General features: G+C 47.2%; 2 protein-coding genes and 1 non-coding gene across 3 annotated transcripts in view; 1 reads left to right on the forward strand and 2 right to left on the reverse strand.

The window, feature by feature from the left end:
• The first annotated feature begins 607 nt into the window (after positions 1-607).
• Positions 608-7,147, forward strand: LOC131723081 (tripartite motif-containing protein 16-like). Its single transcript, XM_059016420.1, has 6 exons — positions 608-1,219; positions 3,237-3,407; positions 3,576-3,809; positions 3,964-4,117; positions 5,049-5,114; positions 6,218-7,147. Exons 1-6 carry the CDS (start codon positions 632-634, stop codon positions 6,751-6,753), a joined length of 1,749 nt encoding a protein of 582 aa, XP_058872403.1. The 5' UTR covers positions 608-631; the 3' UTR covers positions 6,754-7,147.
• A 7,639-nt stretch (positions 7,148-14,786) lies between these two features.
• LOC117970884 (eukaryotic translation initiation factor 3 subunit D-like) overlaps positions 14,787-19,817 on the reverse strand; it is a 5,660-nt gene continuing 629 nt past the window's right edge. The window contains exons 2-3 of the mRNA XM_059016421.1: positions 15,373-15,565; positions 14,787-14,963 (exon numbers count right to left, since the gene is read on the reverse strand). Of these exons, the coding sequence (XP_058872404.1) occupies positions 14,787-14,963; positions 15,373-15,565 (370 nt within the window). The remainder of the gene's footprint in view (positions 14,964-15,372; positions 15,566-19,817) is intronic.
• LOC131723228 (small Cajal body-specific RNA 18) lies at positions 19,677-19,771 on the reverse strand. The gene has a single exon (XR_009320180.1). It is a non-coding gene; the product is annotated as a small Cajal body-specific RNA 18 (non-coding RNA).

Here is a 19,817-nt window from a genome sequence, read left to right on the forward strand (position 1 = left end):
TGTAGCTCACATGGCCTTCCTAAATAAAGTATTAAAAATAAATAAATAAATAATAAAGAGCGCGTCACGTTTACGGTTATAACCGCACTGAAATATACTGGCTTTGAAACAAGAAAAGACAACCGATGTAGCTGCGCAGCAGAGACAAGAGAACGAGGCAAGCGCGTTTATTGTTTGGAAAGTAACTGTAATGTTTTTACTGCCATTAAAAGCTAAACGCGTTACATTACCTCGTTAATGACTAAAGTAATATTATTACAGTAAGGCGTTACTAAAGTAACGAGATGCCGTTCAAACCGTCATCAAAAACATACGTGTAACAGAACATTCCTTAATTTTACATATTATAGGTTTGGAGCTAAAACACAAAGTCAGACTCTTCAGCCGTGATATTAAACAGTTGTTAATATCAGTTGTTTCATTCCTAATCTTAACATTGTAATATTTGTTGGTGGATTTAGAAACAGTTTCATAGAGTATCTGATTCTGCAGTTTCTGCTCCTCCTGCTTGTCTAAACCTGGCCTCAGTCCCAAACCCCACCTCTAGAGCTTTACTCAATTCCAGGAAATCAGCACAGTGAAGTTTTGTTTCTTGTGAAATCGTCAGTCTCTCCGTCTCACTGCAACAGAAATGGCAGAAGCGAATATTCTGGTAGCGCATGACCAGTTTAGTTGTCCAGTGTGTCTGGAGATATTGAAGGATCCAGTCACTATTCCATGTGGACACAGTTACTGTATGGGGTGTATTAAGAACTGCTGGGATCAGACTGATCATACAGGTGTCTACAGATGCCCCCAGTGCAGTGAGACCTTTACCCAAAGGCCTGTTCTGTGCAGAAACACCATGCTGACTGAAGTTGTGGAGAAATTAAAGAAGACAGGACTCAATCCTCCTCCTGCTCAAAGTTATGCTGGACCTGGAGATGTGCCGTGTGATTTCTGCACTGGGAGAAAGTTCAAAGCTGTGAAATCCTGTTTGACGTGCCTGGCCTCTTACTGTGAAACACACGTCAAGCCACACTATGAGGGGGCTGCTTTCAAGAGGCACAAGCTGATCAATGCAATTGGAAATCTGGAGCAGAAGCTTTGTGCTGAACACCAGAAGGTTTTGGAGGTCTTCTGTAGAACCGATCAGACGTGTATTTGCTTGTTGTGTACAGACAAGGAACACAAGAGCCATGATACAGTCTCAGCTGAGGCAGAAAGGAGTGTGAAACAGGTAAGGGTTTGAACCATTTCCTTGTAGCTGTCCTAGAAGATAAGAATTCCCAGGGATATTTAACATGTCTGTTTACTAGGTTATACAGTTTCACATCAGATCAGATTTTAATTGTATATTAAGAGCTATTTAAAGAGCCCTAGTTTTTTAATTGCTCTTTCTAAACTATGATGTACTACAATGTATTTCAGGGTGTAACAGGGGTGTTGTTACGGGTGTGGCTATCGCTGATTGACAGGAGAGACACAGGAGGTTTTCTTTGATAGAAAAACACAAAACATTCAAAACAAAACACTGCTTGAAAACAACTAGAAAATAAAAGTTGACCAAACAAGAAAGGAGGTCCCGCTCCAGGAACAGTCTCCCTGACACCTCCTCTCTAGACTTGGGTGGGATTAAAATCTGGATTTGAATATACCCTACCATATCTAGCACACACTTGATCATCAAAAACATTATTTACAATCAAACAAAAACACACTATTTACACGTGCAGGACCTCAGCCCTGCCTCACAGGGTAAGAAGGATTTGTTCAGCTGTTTTGTGGTGCATTGGAATTTGTTGTGTAAAATTAGCATGATTTATATTCCTAGTGTTTTTATATGTATCTTGCAACTTAATAAAATCATAGATCAGTTTCATTGTTTAAGATATTATAGTTTAATTGGTAACACTGTTTAAAAATGACATTCCCAGCAAAGCCAAGCACCTAATTTAAAAAACAAAAATATGACCAAGATTAATTGAGAGGAACGCGAAGTTACAGAGAGAACTGCCAGTGACTCTCTCTACAGCACGGATAGTTTACGTGTTTTCAGGGTATTGGCGCAGCAAAAGTAAATCAGACAAAAGCACCATTTCACTTTTAATTTGTAGTTTCCAACACTCTTATGTGAAATGTAGAAAACAAAGGAAATCCCTGTCATACAGTAAGAGAAACAAGTCGCCAAAGGAAGGTAACAATGTCCATCTCCTCCTCCTTCTTTTCGTGTTTTATTTATTTATTGTTTTTTTTTCTTTGCAGACCCCAGGCACTTGTATCCACACATATGTATATTACAGGACATCCGAGTTTAATGACAATTAATGTATATTGTCGACATGGAAATATACTTATTGTGATGTCTGTATCATTTATATTAAACGATTTATTGATATTTTAAATGAACTAGGGGTTTCTGTGTTTTTAGGCTTTTTTTTACATTTCTTCACAATTTTCAATTCTGTTTTAAATTCCACGAGTGTGTGAATCCTCTCTATTGAACTGTAATATAGCTTTAAATCCCACGAGCAATAACAACCCTCCGTTTCTAATTGTAATCTCGTTTTAAATCTCACCAGCGTGTGCAATCCTCCAATAGAAATGCAGGAATGTGCTGCCACTCAGTTTAAAGTATTCAGAATGAATCAATGATAGATACAAGTCAGGAAGGAGGGGCATTGCCTGACTGCTATGAGAGATGTTGTTTTTTTTTTTTAGGTTTTAAGTTATTTTATTGTATTTATTCACATGGAAAGGGATGAAGTCAACGTGAATTGAGTAACCATGTCCAGTGTTTTTCTGGTGTTTATTGGGTATACACTGATTTCATTGTTTTGTATCAGGGCTGTTTTATCTGTGTTTATCAGATAAAACCAGAAATCAGAAGCTCTAAATATCCAGTTTCCTAGGTGCTTCACAAAACAAACATGTAACACATGCTAGATCAGCCATCATTCACTGTTACTAGTATGAAACAGTACCATCTAGTGGACAGCTACTGTGGATCAAATGTCTTTTTGTATTGCTTGCAGCTGTGCACTAGATGGTGTTGTATCTTACTACTATACACACATGTTGTCTGATCGAGTCTGTGCTACAGATGTCTATGGCGTGCAACTGGAACTGAAGAGCAAAATATATTCAAGAACAACTGAGAATTATTGCAAACATTGTAAAGAGGTAAGGGGTACAAGAAAATAGAAAATATATATAAACTAAATGATTCTGTCAGTTTCAATAGCATACTTAAACAGGTCTGTGATTGGTGTGAAAGGATATCATTCAATGCTCCATCAGAAATGTCACTGTGTCACTGTGTTTCTACACAGAAGCAGCTGGGAGAGACACAGACAGAAATACAACAGAGAATCCAGGAGAGACTGAAAGAAATTGAGGAGCTGAAAAAGGCTGTGGAGTCACTGAAAGTGGGTATTGACAAGAGGGGGGTATTATTATTATTATTATTATTATTATTATTATTATTATTATTAACAGATTGACTGGAACACATCTACAGAAGTTTACTGTCTATGCCTGATGTGTTTTTGATATCAATTCTAACCATGTCTCCTCTACTGTGTTCTTTCACTCAGAGATCTGCATGCATAGAAATAAAGGAAAGTGAGAAGATCTTTACTGAGCTGATCCGATCCATTGAGAAGATCCACACTGAGGTTATTGAGCTGATTGGAGCTAACGAGAAGGCTGCAGTGAATCAGGCTGAAGGACGCATGAAGAAACTGGAGCAGAAGATTGCTGAGCTAAGAAGGAGAAACGCTGAGCTGAAACAGCTTTCAGAGACAGAGGATCACATCCATTTTCTACAGGTAACATCACTGCTTGTTAGAAAATCTCAAGTCCATAACTGGGACGGTTTCAGACAGACCTCCCCAATTGAATGAATCCTTGCTTTTCCCCAGGAATGTTTTGGACCCCATTCTGTTTCACTGAAAACTCCTTTTCTCCACTTTCCTGTTGTAGAATTTCCAGACTCTCTGTGCCCCTCCTGAAGCTGGAGACTTACCCAGCATTACTGTCAATACAGGCATCTCTTTTGAGGCTGTGAGGAAAGCTGTATCTGAACTTAAAGACCATATTGAGGACTTCTGCAAGGGGGAATTAATAACAAAAACAGGTTGGTGTGAAATAGTTTCCTTTGGTAGAGATTTCTAAAATAGACCATGGCTTGAGGAGGGACATGACTTGCAAGACATTAATAAAGACCTTTTGCAGATTGCTGGCTATATAAATAATGTAGTATTGAGAAGGGAGGAGGCAGCAGAGAGGAGGAAGGAGTGAGGAGGCAGCAGGGAGGAGGGAGCAAGGAGGGCAGAGCAGGGAGCATTGGAGAGGGAGCATGGACGGAGAAGAGAGAATTAAGCAGGGAGCATGGAGGAGAGGGTGGAAGAGAGAGGAGGGAGCATGAAGGAGAGATCAGGGAGGAGACAGAAAAGAGGCAACAGGGATGAGGGAGCAGAGAGAGGGGAGCATGAAGACTGGAAGAGACAGCCGGGAGGAGGGAGTATGAAAGAGTGAGCAAGGAGGAGGGAGCACATAAGTGGGAGGAGGCAACATGGAGGAGGGATCAGGGAGAAGGGAGCAGGGAGGACGGAGCAGGGAGTGATGAAGCAGACTGGAGGGAGAAGGGTGCATGCAGGAGGGAGCAGGGAGGTGGTAGGAGGGAGAATGGATAATGGAACGGACTGATGAAGCAGAGAGGAGGAAGTGATGTGAGGATGGAGCAGACAGTGACTGTTGTATGTTTGATGCACAAGGGTGTCCTAATATGGACACCGTACTGTTGGGCAAAGATATGTGATGGAGAGGAAGGAACACAAGACTCCAGTGCAGTGGCAGACGTGTTCACATTGACTTTGGCTGCTGCTCTGATACAGAAGGAATACATATTCATTGTAATCATGAACATCTTGAAGTACAGATTTTTAAATCCTGAAATTCCGTGAATAAGCCTTGTTTCTTTTCAGATTGCTGTTTGGAGTCTTGTGTGTGTGTTGTGTATTAATCCACATGTTTCAATTCTATTTCTCTCTCTCTCTTCTGCCCAGTGAATGAAGTTGCAGTTTACAGTCTGCAGGCTCCAGAGCCAAGGAACAGAGCTGAGTTTTTAAAATGTAAGTCTGTTTTCACTGAAACATTTGATTGAAAGATGTGTCACTCCATTGAGAGAAGAGCTAACACTACAGAACAGGGAGGGGTGGAGCTTGAGGGCAGCAATTATTATTATTTATTAGTAATTGTGAAGCCATTAATTTACACTCCTCTCCAACAAGTATTGGTTCAGATGAATACATGCAGAATGACTGGGGGAGGGGCATTTGTTGCCTGTTTTTCCACTCAGACATTTCTCTCCCTAAATATCTTGCTATCCCTGAATAGATAATCATCCCATCTTTTAATACATGTACAATGCATGTGAAACCAGTTGTGGGGTAAAATGAACAGCTATCCCTCCCAGTCATCCTGTGCTGGTAGTAAATGTATATTGCAGTATCACTGCACTTGTGGGATGGATTGCTCATTAAAATATTAGACAGATATTTGAAGAGTGGATGATATTCTATTGAAGATATTTAGTAAGCAAGGGGTCTGAGTGGGTAAAATGGCAACACATACCCTGTAGGAACATTAAGTGAACTGTAATTGTATGCAGAGCTGCATTTGATTGGTTCCAATTGAAGAAGTTTGATAAGATTGAGGAATTATAATGAACAAAACAATCAAACAGCAAGAGGGTTTAAAGGGTTCATAAGGACCTTTGTATTTTATTGTGTTGCATGCTCCCATGTGTTGCTACAACTGTTTACGTGAGGTGTGTGTATTGTTTTAATTATTTTTATTTTTTTTTACATTTTGACCACTTTTTTATACTTATAGATAGCTTCCCATGTAACTGCATGGGCCTCTCAGAACTACAGTTCCCATCATCCTCCTGCTCACATATGTAATTGAGATGGAATTACCAGTGAGCAGGAGGATGATGGGAAATGTAGTTCTGAGAGGTCCATGCCGGTCCGCGGGAAGCCATCTTGAGGCAGAAAATGCAATTTAAAAGTTTAAAAAAGTGGTCAAAATGTATTAAAAAAAATAATTAAAACAACACACACACCTTCCATAAACAGGATGTGAAGATGCAGCAGACAATGACTGTTGATTTTCTCAGTGATTTGACTTTTCTAACCGTCTCTCCTCTACCCGTCCTCTTCTCTTCAATCAGATTCCTGTCAGCTCACACTGGACCCCAACACAGCGCATAGAGAGCTCTGTCTGTCTGAAGGGAACAGAAAGGTGACATGGAGGAGAGAGACCCAGCGATGTGCTGATGATCACCCAGAGAGATTTGATCGCTATACCCAAGTGCTTTGCAGAGAGGGTTTGTCTGGGACTCGCTGTTACTGGGAGATTGAGTGCAGTGGGGGAGGGGCTGATATAGGAGTCACATATAAAGGAATCAGCAGGAAAGGAGTGGATCATTCTTGTCGCCTTGGATGCAATGACAAGTCCTGGAGTTTGCGCTGCTCTAGTTCCAGTTACACTGCCCTGCACAATAACAATGAAACTGCAATAACTGCCCCCCGCTCCCCCAGAATAGGAGTGTATCTGCACTTTAATGCCGGCACGCTGTCCTTTTATGGCGTCTCTGACACAATGACCCTCCTGCACAGATTCCAAACCACATTCACTGAGCCCCTCTATCCTGGGTTTTGGCTTCCTTCTTCTGGTTCCTCTGTAACAATCTGCCAGCTGAACTAGACTGTTTTGTGTTGTAAGAAACCCTTTGTATTGAACTCCCTGTCTGTCCTCTCCACTCCTCGGGTGAAGGGAATGTTCAATCTGACACAACTTTGGATGAAAGTTAGGGGGTAAAACGGCGCCACCTGCAGAGCGAAACGAGGGGAATTATTTGTTTTTACACTTGGAGCCGAGGCAGCCTCATTCTTCATACGAAGAAACTGTATTTAATTTATTTTTTAAGAATTGTTATGTTTTATATATATTTTAGAAAATGGCATCCAATAGTCAGTGCTGTAACAGTTTTTAAAAAAGTGAACTTAAGTTTGCTTTATTGTGTGTGTGTTTTTGTTTTTTGATTTCCATAAAATGTTTAATATTTCAGATTTTAGTAATGTGATTTAATAAAAAAAATTAACGTCATAGACTGACTTTTTCTTATTTCTTAATACTCATTAACATGGTTTTTCAAATGAGAATGTGAAAGAAAGAGGGGAATGAGAGAGAAAGAGGTCTGGTAAAGCATAGGGAAGCATTGTAAAGCACAGAGAGGTCTGGTAAAGCATAGGGAAGCATTGTAAAGCACAGAGAGGTCTGGTAAAGCATAGGGAAGCACTGTAAAGCACAGAGAGGTGTGGTAAAGCATAGGGAAGCATTGTAAAACACAGAGGGGTCTGGTAAAGCATAGGGAAGCATTGTAAAGCACAGAGAGGTGTGGTAAAGCATAGGGCAGCATTGTAAAGCACAGGGAGGTCTGGTAAAGCATATGGTAGCATTGTAAACCACAGAGACGTCTGGTAAAGCATAGGGAAGCATTGTAAAGCACAGAGAGGTCTGGTAAAGCATAGGGAAGCATTGTAAAGCACAGGGAGGTCTGCTAAAGCATAGGGAAGCATTGTAAAGCACAGAGAGGTGTGGTAAAGCAAGAGAAGCATTGTAAAGCACAGAGAGGTCTGGTAAAGCATAGAGAAGCATTGTAAAGCACAGAGAGGTCTGGTAAAGCACAGGGAAGCATTGTAAAGCACAAAGATGTCTAGACTCTAACCCTGGGCTTGAGACTCAGCTCAGTGATTTGGATTCCTGAACAGCTTCTTAGTAAAGGTATTATTCAGCATGCCGTCGCACCGTGAACTAATAAGAAAAGACTTTCAGTACCTGGCAGGCTCTTGTGACATATCAGGCGGGTCATTCTCTTTACTCCTTCTTCTTCTCCTTGGAGTCGGGTCCATGCCTCTCTCTACTGAATCACTCGTTCCTCAGTTAGCTGGGTTTCTCCTCTGCAACACAATTGAAACAAGTCCGTTGTGGGGTTTTGGATTTGGTCCCCACCTGGCTACCGAGTCCCCACTTGGTGGATGTGTAACCACACCTAAGACCCCACTTAGATAGGTAGACAAGAACACAAACACACACACAAACACAAATACACACAGGAACTGACACACACAAATACACACAGGTACTGACACGCACACACACACAAAAATACACACAGGTGCTGACACGCACACACACACACACAGATACTGACCCGCACACAGAGATACTGACACACACACACACACACACACACACACACACAGGTACTGACACGCACACACACAAACACACACAGTGCTGGCGCTGGGAAGCTTGTCTGGAGACTTATTGATCCCAGAATCTCATCAAGCAGCTTCTTGAAGGATCCCAGGGTGTCAGCTTCAACAACATTACTGGGGAGTTGGTTCCAGACCCTCACGATTCTCTGTGTAAAAAAAGTGCCTCCTATTTTCTGTTCTGAATGCCCCTTTATCTAATCTCCATTTGTGACCCCTGGTCCTTGTTTCTTTTTTCAGGTTGAAAAAGTCCCCTGGGTCGACATTGTCAATACCTTTAAGGATTTTGAATGTTTGAATCAGATCGCCGCGTAGTCTTCTTTGCTCAAGACTGAATAGATTAAATTCTTTTAGACTGTCTGCATACGACATGTATTGAAGCTGTTCAGGGATGGGTCTGTGCCAGTGTTAACAGCGTGCAGGTGTGGTTTGTATTGAAGCTGTGCAGGGGTGGGGCTGTGCCAGTGTTAACAGCATGCAGGTGTGGTTTGTATTGAAGCTGGGCAGGGCTGTGCCAATGTTAACAGTGTGCAGGTGTGGTTTGTATTGAAGCTGGGCAGGGGTGGGGCTGTGCCAGTGTTAACAGCGTGCAGGTGTGGTTTGTATTGAAGCTGTTACAGGGGTGGGGCTGTGCCAGTGTTAACAGCGTGCAGGTGTGGTTTGTATTGAAGCTGGGCAGGGCTGTGCCAGTGTTAACAGCGTGCAGGTGTGGTTTGTATTGAAGCTGGGCAGGGGTGGGTCTGTGCCAGTGTTAACAGCGTGCATGTGTGGTTTGTATTGAAGCTGGGCAGGGCTGTGCCAGTGTTAACAGCGTGCATGTGTGGTTTGTATTGAAGCTGGGCAGGGCGGTGTCAGTGTTAACAGCATGCAGGTGTGGTTTGTATTGAAGCTGTGCAGGGGTGGGGCTGTGCCAGTGTTAACAGCGTGCAGGTGTGGTTTGTATTGAAGCTGGGCAGGGCTGTGCCAGTGTTAACAGCGTGCAGGTGTGGTTTGTATTGAAGCTGGGCAGGGCTGTGCCAGTGTTAACAGCGTGCAGGTGTGGTTTGTATTGAAGCTGGGCAGGGCTGTGTCAGTGTTAACAGTGTGCAGGTGTGGTTTGTATTGAAGCTGGCAGGGGTGGGTCTGTGCCAGTGTTAACAGCGTGCAGGTGTGGTTTGTATTGAAGCTGTGCAGGGGTGGGTCTGTGCCAGTGTTAACAGCGTGCAGGTGTGGTTTGTATTGAAGCTGGGCAGGGGTGGGGCTGTGCCAGTGTTAACAGCGTGCAGGTGTGGTTTGTATTGAAGCTGGGCAGGGCTGTGTCAGTGTTAACAGCGTGCAGGTGTGGTTTGTATTGAAGCTGGGCAGGGGTGTGTCTGTGCCAGTGTTAACAGCGTGCAGTTGTGGTTTGTATTGAAGTTGGGCAGGGCTGTGCCAGTGTTAACAGCGTGCAGGTGTGGTTTAGATTGAAGCTGGGCAGGGCTGTGTCAGTGTTAACAGCGTGCATGTGTGGTTTGTATTGAAGCTGTGCAGGGCTGTGCCAGTGTTAACAGCGTGCAGGTGTGGTTTGTATTGAAGCTGGGCAGGGGTGGGGCTGTGCCAGTGTTAACAGCATGCAGGTGTGGTTTGTATTGAAGCTGGGCAGGGCTGTGCCAGTGTTAACAGCGTGCAGGTGTGGTTTGTATTGAAGCTGTGCAGGGGTGGGTCTGTGCCAGTGTTAACATCGTGCAGGTGTGGTTTGCATTGAAGCTGTGCAGGGGTGGGGCTGTGCCAGTGTTAACAGCGTGCAGGTGTGGTTTGTATTGAAGCTGTGCAGGGATGGGTCTGTGCCAGTGTTAACAGCGTGCAGGTGTGGTTTGTATTGAAGCTGGGCAGGGCTGTGCCAGTGTTAACAGAGTGCAGGTGTGGTTTGTATTGAAGCTGGGCAGGGCTGTGCCAGTGTTAACATCGTGCAGGTGTGGTTTGTATTGAAGCTGTGCAGGGATGGGTCTATGCCAGTGTTAACAGCGTGCAGATGTGGTTTGTATTGAAGCTGGGCAGGGCTGTGCCAGTGTTAACAGCATGCAGGTGTGGTTTGTATTGAAGCTGGGCAGGGCTGTGCCAGTGTTAACAGCGTGCAGGTGTGGTTTGTATTGAAGCTGGACAGGGCTGTGCCAGTGTTAACAGCGTGCAGGTGTGGTTTGTATTGAAGCTGGGCAGGGGTGGGGCTGTGCCAGCGTTAACAGCGTGCAGGTGTGGTTTGTATTGAAGCTGGGCAGGGGTGGGGCTGTGCCAGTGTTAACAGCGTGCAGGTGTGGTTTGTATTGAAGCTGGGCAGGGCTGTGCCAGTGTTAACATCGTGCAGGTGTGGTTTGTATTGAAGCTGTGCAGGGCTGTGCCAGTGTTAACAGCGTGCAGGTGTGGTTTGTATTGAAGCTGGGCAGGGGTGGGGCTGTGCCAGTGTTAACAGCATGCAGGTGTGGTTTGTATTGAAGCTGTGCAGGGGTGGGTCTGTGCCAGTGTTAACATCGTGCAGGTGTGGTTTGCATTGAAGCTGGGCAGGGGCAGGGCTGTGCCAGTGTTAACAGCGTGCAGGTGTGGTTTGTATTGAAGCTGTGCAGGGGTGGGTCTGTGCCAGTGTTAACATCGTGCAGGTGTGGTTTGCATTGAAGCTGTGCAGGGGTGGGGCTGTGCCAGTGTTAACAGCGTGCAGGTGTGGTTTGTATTGAAGCTGTGCAGGGATGGGGCTGTGCCAGTGTTAACAGCGTGCAGGTGTGGTTTGTATTGAAGCTGGGCAGGGCTGTGCCAGTGTTAACAGAGTGCAGGTGTGGTTTGTATTGAAGCTGGGCAGGGCTGTGCCAGTGTTAACAGCGTGCAGGTGTGGTTTGTATTGAAGCTGGGCAGGGCTGTGCCAGTGTTAACAGCATGCAGGTGTGGTTTGTATTGAAGCTGGGCAGGGCTGTGCCAGTGTTAACAGCGTGCAGGTGTGGTTTGTATTGAAGCTGGACAGGGCTGTGCCAGTGTTAACAGCGTGCAGGTGTGGTTTGTATTGAAGCTGGGCAGGGGTGGGGCTGTGCCAGTGTTAACAGCGTGCAGGTGTGGTTTGTATTGAAGCTGGGCAGGGGTGGGGCTGTGCCAGTGTTAACAGCGTGCAGGTGTGGTTTGTATTGAAGCTGGGCAGGGCTGTGCCAGTGTTAACATCGTGCAGGTGTGGTTTGTATTGAAGCTGTGCAGGGGTGGGGCTGTGCCAGTGTTAACAGCGTGCAGGTGTGGTTTGTATTGAAGCTGGGCAGGGGTGGGACTGTGCCAGTGTTAACAGCGTGCATGTCTGGTTTGTATTGAAGCTGGGCAGGACTGTGCCAGTGTTAACAGCGTGCAGGTGTGGTTTGTATTGAAGCTGTGCAGGGGTGGGACTGTGCCAATGTTAACAGCGTGCAGGTGTGGTTTGTATTGAAGCTGTGCAGGGGTGGGGCTGTGCCAGTGTTAACAGCGTGCAGGTGTGGTTTGTATTGAAGCTGTGCAGGGATGGGTCTGTGCCAGTGTTAACAGCGTGCAGGTGTGGTTTGTATTGAAGCTGGGCAGGGCTGTGCCAGTGTTAACAGCGTGCAGGTGTGGTTTGTATTGAAGCTGGGCAGGGCTGTGCCAGTGTTAACATCGTGCAGGTGTGGTTTGTATTGAAGCTGTGCAGGGATGGGTCTGTGCCAGTGTTAACAGCGTGCAGGTGTGGTTTGTATTGAAGCTGGGCAGGGCTGTGCCAGTGTTAACAGCATGCAGGTGTGGTTTGTATTGAAGCTGTGCAGGGCTGTGCCAGTGTTAACAGCGTGCAGGTGTGGTTTGTATTGAAGCTGTGCAGGGGTGGGTCTGTGCCAGTGTTAACAGCGTGCAGGTGTGGTTTGTATTGAAGCTGGGCAGGGATGGGTCTGTGCCAGTGTTAACAGCGTGCAGGTGTGGTTTGTATTGAAGCTGTGCAGGGCTGTGCCAGTGTTAACAGCGTGCAGGTGTGGTTTGTATTGAAGCTGGGCAGGGATGGGGCTGTGCCAGTGTTAACAGCATGCAGGTGTGGTTTGTATTGAAGCTGGGCAGGGGTGGGGCTGTGCCAGTGTTAACAGCATGCAGGTGTGGTTTGTATTGAAGCTGTGCAGGGCTGTGCCAGTGTTAACAGCGTGCAGGTGTGGTTTGTATTGAAGCTGTGCAGGGGTGGGTCTGTGCCAGTGTTAACAGCGTGCAGGTGTGGTTTGTATTGAAGCTGGGCAGGGATGGGTCTGTGCCAGTGTTAACAGCGTGCAGGTGTGGTTTGTATTGAAGCTGTGCAGGGCTGTGCCAGTGTTAACAGCGTGCAGGTGTGGTTTGTATTGAAGCTGTGCAGGGATGGGGCTGTGCCAGTGTTAACAGCGTGCAGGTGTGGTTTGTATTGAAGCTGGGCAGGGATGGGTCTGTGCCAGTGTTAACAGCGTGCAGGTGTGGTTTGTATTGAAGCTGTGCAGGGCTGTGCCAGTGATAACAGCGTGCAGGTGTGGTTTGTATTGAAGCTGTGCAGGGGTGGGTCCGTGCCAGTGTTAACAGCGTGCAGGTGTGGTTTGTATTGAAGCTGTGCAGGGCTGTGCCAGTGTTAACAGCGTGCAGGTGTGGTTTGTATTGAAGCTGGGCAGGGATGGGGCTGTGCCAGTGTTAACAGCATGCAGGTGTGGTTTGTATTGAAGCTGTGCAGGGGTGGGGCTGTGCCAGTGTTAACAGCGTGCAGGTGTGGTTTGTATTGAAGCTGTGCAGGGCTGTGCCAGTGTTAACAGCGTGCAGGTGTGGTTTGTATTGAAGCTGGGCAGGGGTGGGTCTGTGCCAGTGTTAACAGCGTGCAGGTGTGGTTTGTATTGAAGCTGGGCAGGGGTGGGTCTGTGCCAGTGTTAACAGCGTGCATGTGTGGTTTGTATTGAAGCTGGGCAGGGGTGGGGCTGTGCCAGTGTTAACAGCGTGCAGGTGTGGTTTGTATTGAAGCTGTGCAGGGGTGGGTCTGTGCCAGTGTTAACAGTGTGCAGGTGTGGTTTGTATTGAAGCTGTGCAGGGGTGGGGCTGTTCCAGTGTTAACAGCGTGCAGGTGTGGTTTGTATTGAAGCTGTGCAGGGATGGGTCTGTGCCAGTGTTAACAGCGTGCAGGTGTGGTTTGTATTGAAGCTGTGCAGGGATGGGGCTGTGCCAGTGTTAACAGCGTGCAGGTGTGGTTTGTATTGAAGCTGGGCAGGGACGGGGTTAATTCATCCCTGCTGAATACAGGTGGGACATGTGACTGACTCTTGATTGATCACGCTATAAAAGGGCAGCAGTGTGGAGTAGAGGTCAGGGCTCTGGACTCTTGACCGGAGGGTCGTGGGTTCAATCCCAGGTAGGGGGACACTGCTGCTGTACCCTTGAGCAAGGTACTTTACCTAGATTGCTCCAGTAAAAACCCAACTGTATAAATGGGGAATTGGATGTAAAAATAATGTGATATCTTGTAACAATTGTAAGTCGCCCTGGATAAGGGCGTCTGCAAAGAAATAAATAATAATATCCCGTTTGGAGGAGGAGTTTGGGCTCTGGGTTTGCACGCTGTTTTGTAACGGTAGCGAAGGTGAATGCCCAGCCTACATTATGATTTTGTTTGAACCTTTCATTTTGGGCCCCTATGCCCTTGTTTATCTGTTCCTCTGTAATAAAAGTGTGCTTTAAAACTGCAGCTTCTGACTCTGGGTTTGCTTTCCTGCTGCTGATCAGCCTTGACCGCAATGCTGCCCTGGCTGCACCTGCTTGAGTAGAAATCAAAGCCATGCATCACTTCATCTCTGAAATGTGTTGCTGGCCACTGCTTGCATCGCTGTCATTTTAAATATATATTCCCTTTAATAGCGACTGGCAGTCGCACACACTGAGCGGTTCTGGGTTCTGCTGGAGTTATTACAGCATCACTTCCCTCTAAACAGACCTTGACCTGGGTCTGGCAGAGTTCAAAGGTCACCCCGTCACATGATTCGAATGGAACGAGGGCGTGTTCAGGTGTGCAGGTACACGGGATTCTCAAAAGAAGCTCAAAACACCAGGTACAAAATGATACTTAATATTGGACATCAGGCTAAGAGTCCTTCAAAAATGTATGAAGAATGATTTTTTAGGGAAACCTTTTTCAAGAGGATCAGCTAAAAAGATGTACACAAAAAACTGTAAAACAGTACACAGCTGTGACCAAAATATTTGCATCACCTATCATTTTAGGATTGTGTCCAATTAAAAAAAAGAAATCTAAATTATGCTAATATAGTTATTTTATTTAACATCATTGTTATAGGAAAACTACAAAACGACATCGCAAGAGTCTACTGGAAGCCAGAACTGCTGTACAGTATTTCACGTTAGATTTCGAAACGTCACATTTGTCAGTTTTAAGTAGATGGGAAACGACAGCGTTGTGTAATTCAGTAAGTTAACGCGACGTTATTTCAAGCAGGTTTCGTTCGACTCCATGAAGGAAAATTAATTCTACAGGGTGATGCTAAACTTTTGGCCACAGCTGCAGATCAACACAGTGTAAGCCCAGCTATTGCAGCGGCCCTCGCTCTCACCGTCATCCTCCTCGTCCTCCTCTTCCTCCTCCTCGTCTTCGTCCTCGTCCGAGCTGAACGTCCCGTCAGGCAGGCTGTAGGCCCGGATCACTTGCTGTGGAGGAAGGACGGCAGGCTTGTTAAAAACCAAATCGCAAGGACATGCAAGCTCTTCAATGGCTTTCAACACAGAGACTCAAACAAGTAGATCACAACCAAACCCTGATGGTTTGTGAGGCGTTTTGGTGGCTTTTTTTTTACCACAAGGCACCAAGCAGGGGTCAGCAGCTACCTTTCTTTAAAAATAAGAGGCACACACACCTATTAAACTATACTGGAGGTTACAATAGGGATTTTATCTCAGATAGGACAGTGCTTCTCAAACTGGGATATGGTTAAGAAGCATGCTGGGAGGAGGAGATCCTTTCTTGTTGGGGTCCTTCAGGATGAGGTACTAAGATGAACACAGATGTCTATAAATCTCTGATATGGTTAAGAAGCACGCTGGGAGGAGGAGATCCTACCTTGTTGGGGTCCTTCAGGATGAGGTACTTGCCCTCCTCCAGCTTCATGCAGGTGTCGATGACGCAGCGCAGGATGCCCCAGGCGTTCTCCATGCTCAGGTTGATCTGGCTGGCAAACTCGTTGGGTTTGAACTGCTGGGTGCCCAGGATGACGTGGCGCGCAGAGTCCTTCACGTGGTAACGTGACACGTAGCTGCGGAGGGAGGGAGAGGACAGCTCAGCTCGGAAGCCTCTGGTGGCGTCGTCAGCTTAAAAATCCACACGTTTGACCACGGGGAACACAATTATGAGAACATCTCACTGCTTCTGTAGGTTTGATTTCTGCATATGAAATCAAACCGCTGTACTGAAAATTGGAAAATTGTCAAAATAGGAAACTTAGCGATTGTCAAATACAATTGATGACTTTAACAGGGCAGCAGTGTGGAGTAGAGGTTAGGGCTCTGGACTCTTGCCCGGAGGGTCGTGGGTTCAATCCCAGGTGGGGGACACTGCTGCTGTACCCTTGAGCAAGGTACTTTACCCAGATTGCTCCAGTAAAAACCCAACTGTATAAATGGGGAATTGTATGTAAAAATAATGTGATATCTTGTAACAATTGTAAGTCGCCCTGGATAAGGGTGTCTGCTAAGAAATTAAATAATAATAATAATAATAACAATAATAATACACATGCAATTCCTTTAAATAAAAACATTTATTCAGAAGTTGAATAAAAAAAACACCCCCTCACTGCAATACTGAGACCCCCCTCCTTACACCCCCTCACTGCAATACTGAGACCCCCCTCCTTACACCACCTCACTGCAATACTGAGACCCCCCTCCTTACACCCCCTCACTGCAATACTGAGACCCCCCTCCTTACACCCCCTCACTGCAATACTGAGACCCCCCTCCTTACACGCCCTCATTGCAATACTGAGACCCCCCTCCTTACACACCCTCACTGCAATACTGAGACCCCCCTCCTTACACCCCCTCACTGCAATACTGAGACCCCCCTCCTTACACCCCCTCACTGCAATACTGAGACCCCCCTCCTTACACCCCCTCACTGCAATACTGAGACCCCCCTCCTTACACCCCCTCATTGCAATACTGAGACCCACCTCCTTACACCCCCTCACTGCAATACTGAGACCCCCTTCCTTACACCCCCTCACTGCAATACTGAGACCCCCCTCCTTACACCCCCTCACTGCAATACTGAGACACCCCTCCTTACACCCCCTCACTGCAATACTGAGACCCCCCTCCTTACACACCCTCACTGCAATACTGAGACCCCCCTCCTTACACCCCCTCATTGCAATACTGAGGCCCACCTCCTTACACCCCCTCATTGCAATACTGAGACCCACCTCCTTACACCCCCTCATTGCAATACTGAGACCCCCCTCCTTACACCCCCTCATTGCAATACTGAGACCCCCCTCCTTACACCCCCTCACTGCAATACTGAGACCCCCCTCCTTACACCCCCTCACTGCAATACTGAGACACCCCTCCTTACACCCCCTCACTGCAATACTGAGACCCCCCTCCTTACACACCCTCACTGCAATACTGAGACCCCCCTCCTTACACCCCCTCATTGCAATACTGAGACCCACCTCCTTACACCCCCTCATTGCAATACTGAGACCCACCTCCTTACACCCCCTCATTGCAATACTGAGACACCCCTCCTTACACCCCCTCACTGCAATACTGAGACCCCCCTCCTTACACACCCTCACTGCAATACTGAGACCCCCCTCCTTACACCCCCTCATTGCAATACTGAGACCCACCTCCTTACACCCCCTCATTGCAATACTGAGACCCACCTCCTTACACCCCCTCATTGCAATACTGAGACCCCCCTCCTTACACCCCCTCATTGCAATACTGAGACCCCCCTCCTTACACCCCCTCACTGCAATACTGAGACCCCCCTCCTTACACCCCCTCACTGCAATACTGAGACCCCCTTCCTTACACCCCCTCACTGCAATACTGAGACCCCCCTCCTTACACCCCCTCACTGCAATACTAAGACCCCCCTCCTTACACCCCCTCATTGCAATACTGAGACCCCCCTCCTTACACCCCCTCATTGCAATACTGAGACACCCCTCCTTACACCCCCTCATTGCAATACTGAGACCCCCCTCCTTACACCCCCTCACTGCAATACTGAGACCCCCCTCCTTACACCCCCTCACTGCAATACTAAGACCCCCCTCCTTACACCCCCTCATTGCAATACTGAGACCCCGACGCCTCCTTACACCCCCTCATTGCAATACTGAGACCCCCCTCCTTACACCCCCTCACTGCAATACTGAGACCCCCCTCCTTACACCCCCTCACTGCAATACTGAGACCCCCTCCTTACACCCCCTCATTGCAATACTGAGACCCCCCTCCTTACACCCTCTCACTGCAATACTAAGACCCCCCTCCTTACACCCCCTCATTGCAATACTGAGACCCCCCTCCTTACACCCCCTCATTGTAATACTGAGACCCCCCTCCTTACACCCTCTCACTGCAATACTGAGACCCCCCTCCTTACACCCCCTCACTGCAATACTGAGACCCCCTCCTTACACCCCCTCACTGCAATACTGAGACCCCCCTCCTTACACCCCCTCACTGCAATACTGAGACCCCCCTCCTTACACAACCTCATTGCAATACTGAGACCCCCCTCCTTACACCCCCTCATTGCAATACTGAGACCCCCCTCCTTACACCCCCTCATTGCAATACTGAGACCCCCCTCCTTACACCCCCTCACTGCAATACTGAGACCCCCCTCCTTACACCCCCTCACTGCAATACTGAGACCCCCTCCTTACACCCCCTCATTGCAATACTGAGACCCCCCTCCTTACACACCCTCACTGCAATACTGAGACCCCCCTCCTTACACCCCGTCATTGCAATACTGAGACCCCCCTCCTTACACCCCCTCACTGCAATACTGAGACCCCGACACCTCCTTACACCCCCTCATTGCAATACTGAGACCCCCCTCCTTACACCCCCTCACTGCAATACTGAGACCCCGACACCTCCTTACACCCCCTCATTGCAATACTGAGACCCCCCTCCTTACACCCCCTCACTGCAATACTGAGACCCCCCTCCTTACACCCCCTCATTGCAATACTGAGACCCCCCTCCTTACACCCCCTCACTGCAATACTGAGACCCCCCTCCTTACACCCCCTCATTGCAATACTGAGACCCCCCTCCTTACACCCCCTCACTGCAATACTGAGACCCCCCTCCTTACACCCCCTCATTGCAATACTGAGACCACCCTCCTTACACCTCCTCACTGCTCAACTGGAGAGGTCAGTGTTATTAACTGAAGAGCCCGCTCTGTAGCGTGGAGAGGTCAGTGTTATTAACTGAAGAGCCCGCTCTGTAGTGTGGAGAGGTCAGTGTTATTAACTGAAGAGCCCGCTCTGTAGTGTGGAGAGGTCAGTGTTATTAACTGAAGAGCCCGCTCTGTAGTGGAGAGGTCAGTGTTATTAACTGAAGAGCCCGCTCTGTAGTGTGGAGAGGTCAGTGTTATTAACTGAAGAGCCCGCTCTGTAGTGTGGAGAGGTCAGTGTTATTAACTGAAGAGCCCGCTCTCTAGTGTGGAGAGGTCAGTGTTATTAACTGAAGAGCCCGCTCTGTAGTGTGGAGAGGTCAGTGTTATTAACTGAAGAGCCCGCTCTGTAGTGTGGAGAGGTCAGTGTTATTAACTGAAGAGCCCGCTCTGTAGTGTGGAGAGGTCAGTGTTATTAACTGAAGAGCCCGCTCTGTAGTGGAGAGAGGTCAGTGTTATTAACTGAAGAGCCCGCTCTGTAGTGTGGAGAGGTCAGTGTTATTAACTGAAGAACCCGCTCTGTAGAGGAGAGGTCAGTGTTATTAACTGAAGAACCCGCTCTGTAGTGTGGAGAGGTCAGTGTTATTAACTGAAGAGCCCGCTCTGTAGCAGAGAGGTCAGTGTTATTAACTGAAGAGCCCGCTCTGTAGTGTGGAGAGGTCAGTGTTATTAACTGAAGAGCCCGCTCTGTAGTGTGGAGAGGTCAGTGTTATTAACTGAAGAGCCCGCTCTGTAGTGTGGAGAGGTCAGTGTTATTAACTGAAGAGCCCGCTCTGTAGTGTGGAGAGGTCAGTGTTATTAACTGAAGAGCCCGCTCTGTAGTGTGGAGAGGTCAGTGTTATTAACTGAAGAGCCCGCTCTGTAGTGTGGAGAGGTCAGTGTTATTAACTGAAGAGCCCGCTCTGTAGCAGAGAGGTCAGTGTTTCGCTGTCGGGTCTCAGCCTGCGTTCAGCACGGCTCTCTTCAGGGTGTCGATGCATGTTTAGTGACAGCTCAGCTTGCGCAGTGGACCAGTCATCACCGACCCGCAGCTCTGACAGGGGAACGTGGATCCCAGACCACCACCAAAAAGA

Source organism: Acipenser ruthenus, chromosome 53 (genome assembly GCF_902713425.1).
Source record: "Acipenser ruthenus chromosome 53, fAciRut3.2 maternal haplotype, whole genome shotgun sequence".
NCBI lineage: Eukaryota > Metazoa > Chordata > Actinopteri > Acipenseriformes > Acipenseridae > Acipenser > Acipenser ruthenus.

Coding starts and splice junctions, on each gene's coding strand:
- LOC131723081 (XM_059016420.1), top strand. CDS start 632: ATGGCAGAAGCGAATATTCTGGTAGCGCATGACCAGTTTAGTTGTCCA. Junction 1,220..3,236: donor CAGAAAGGAGTGTGAAACAG/GTAAGGGTTTGA, acceptor ATACTTAAACAG/GTCTGTGATTGGTGTGAAAG. Junction 3,810..3,963: donor ATCACATCCATTTTCTACAG/GTAACATCACTG, acceptor TTCCTGTTGTAG/AATTTCCAGACTCTCTGTGC.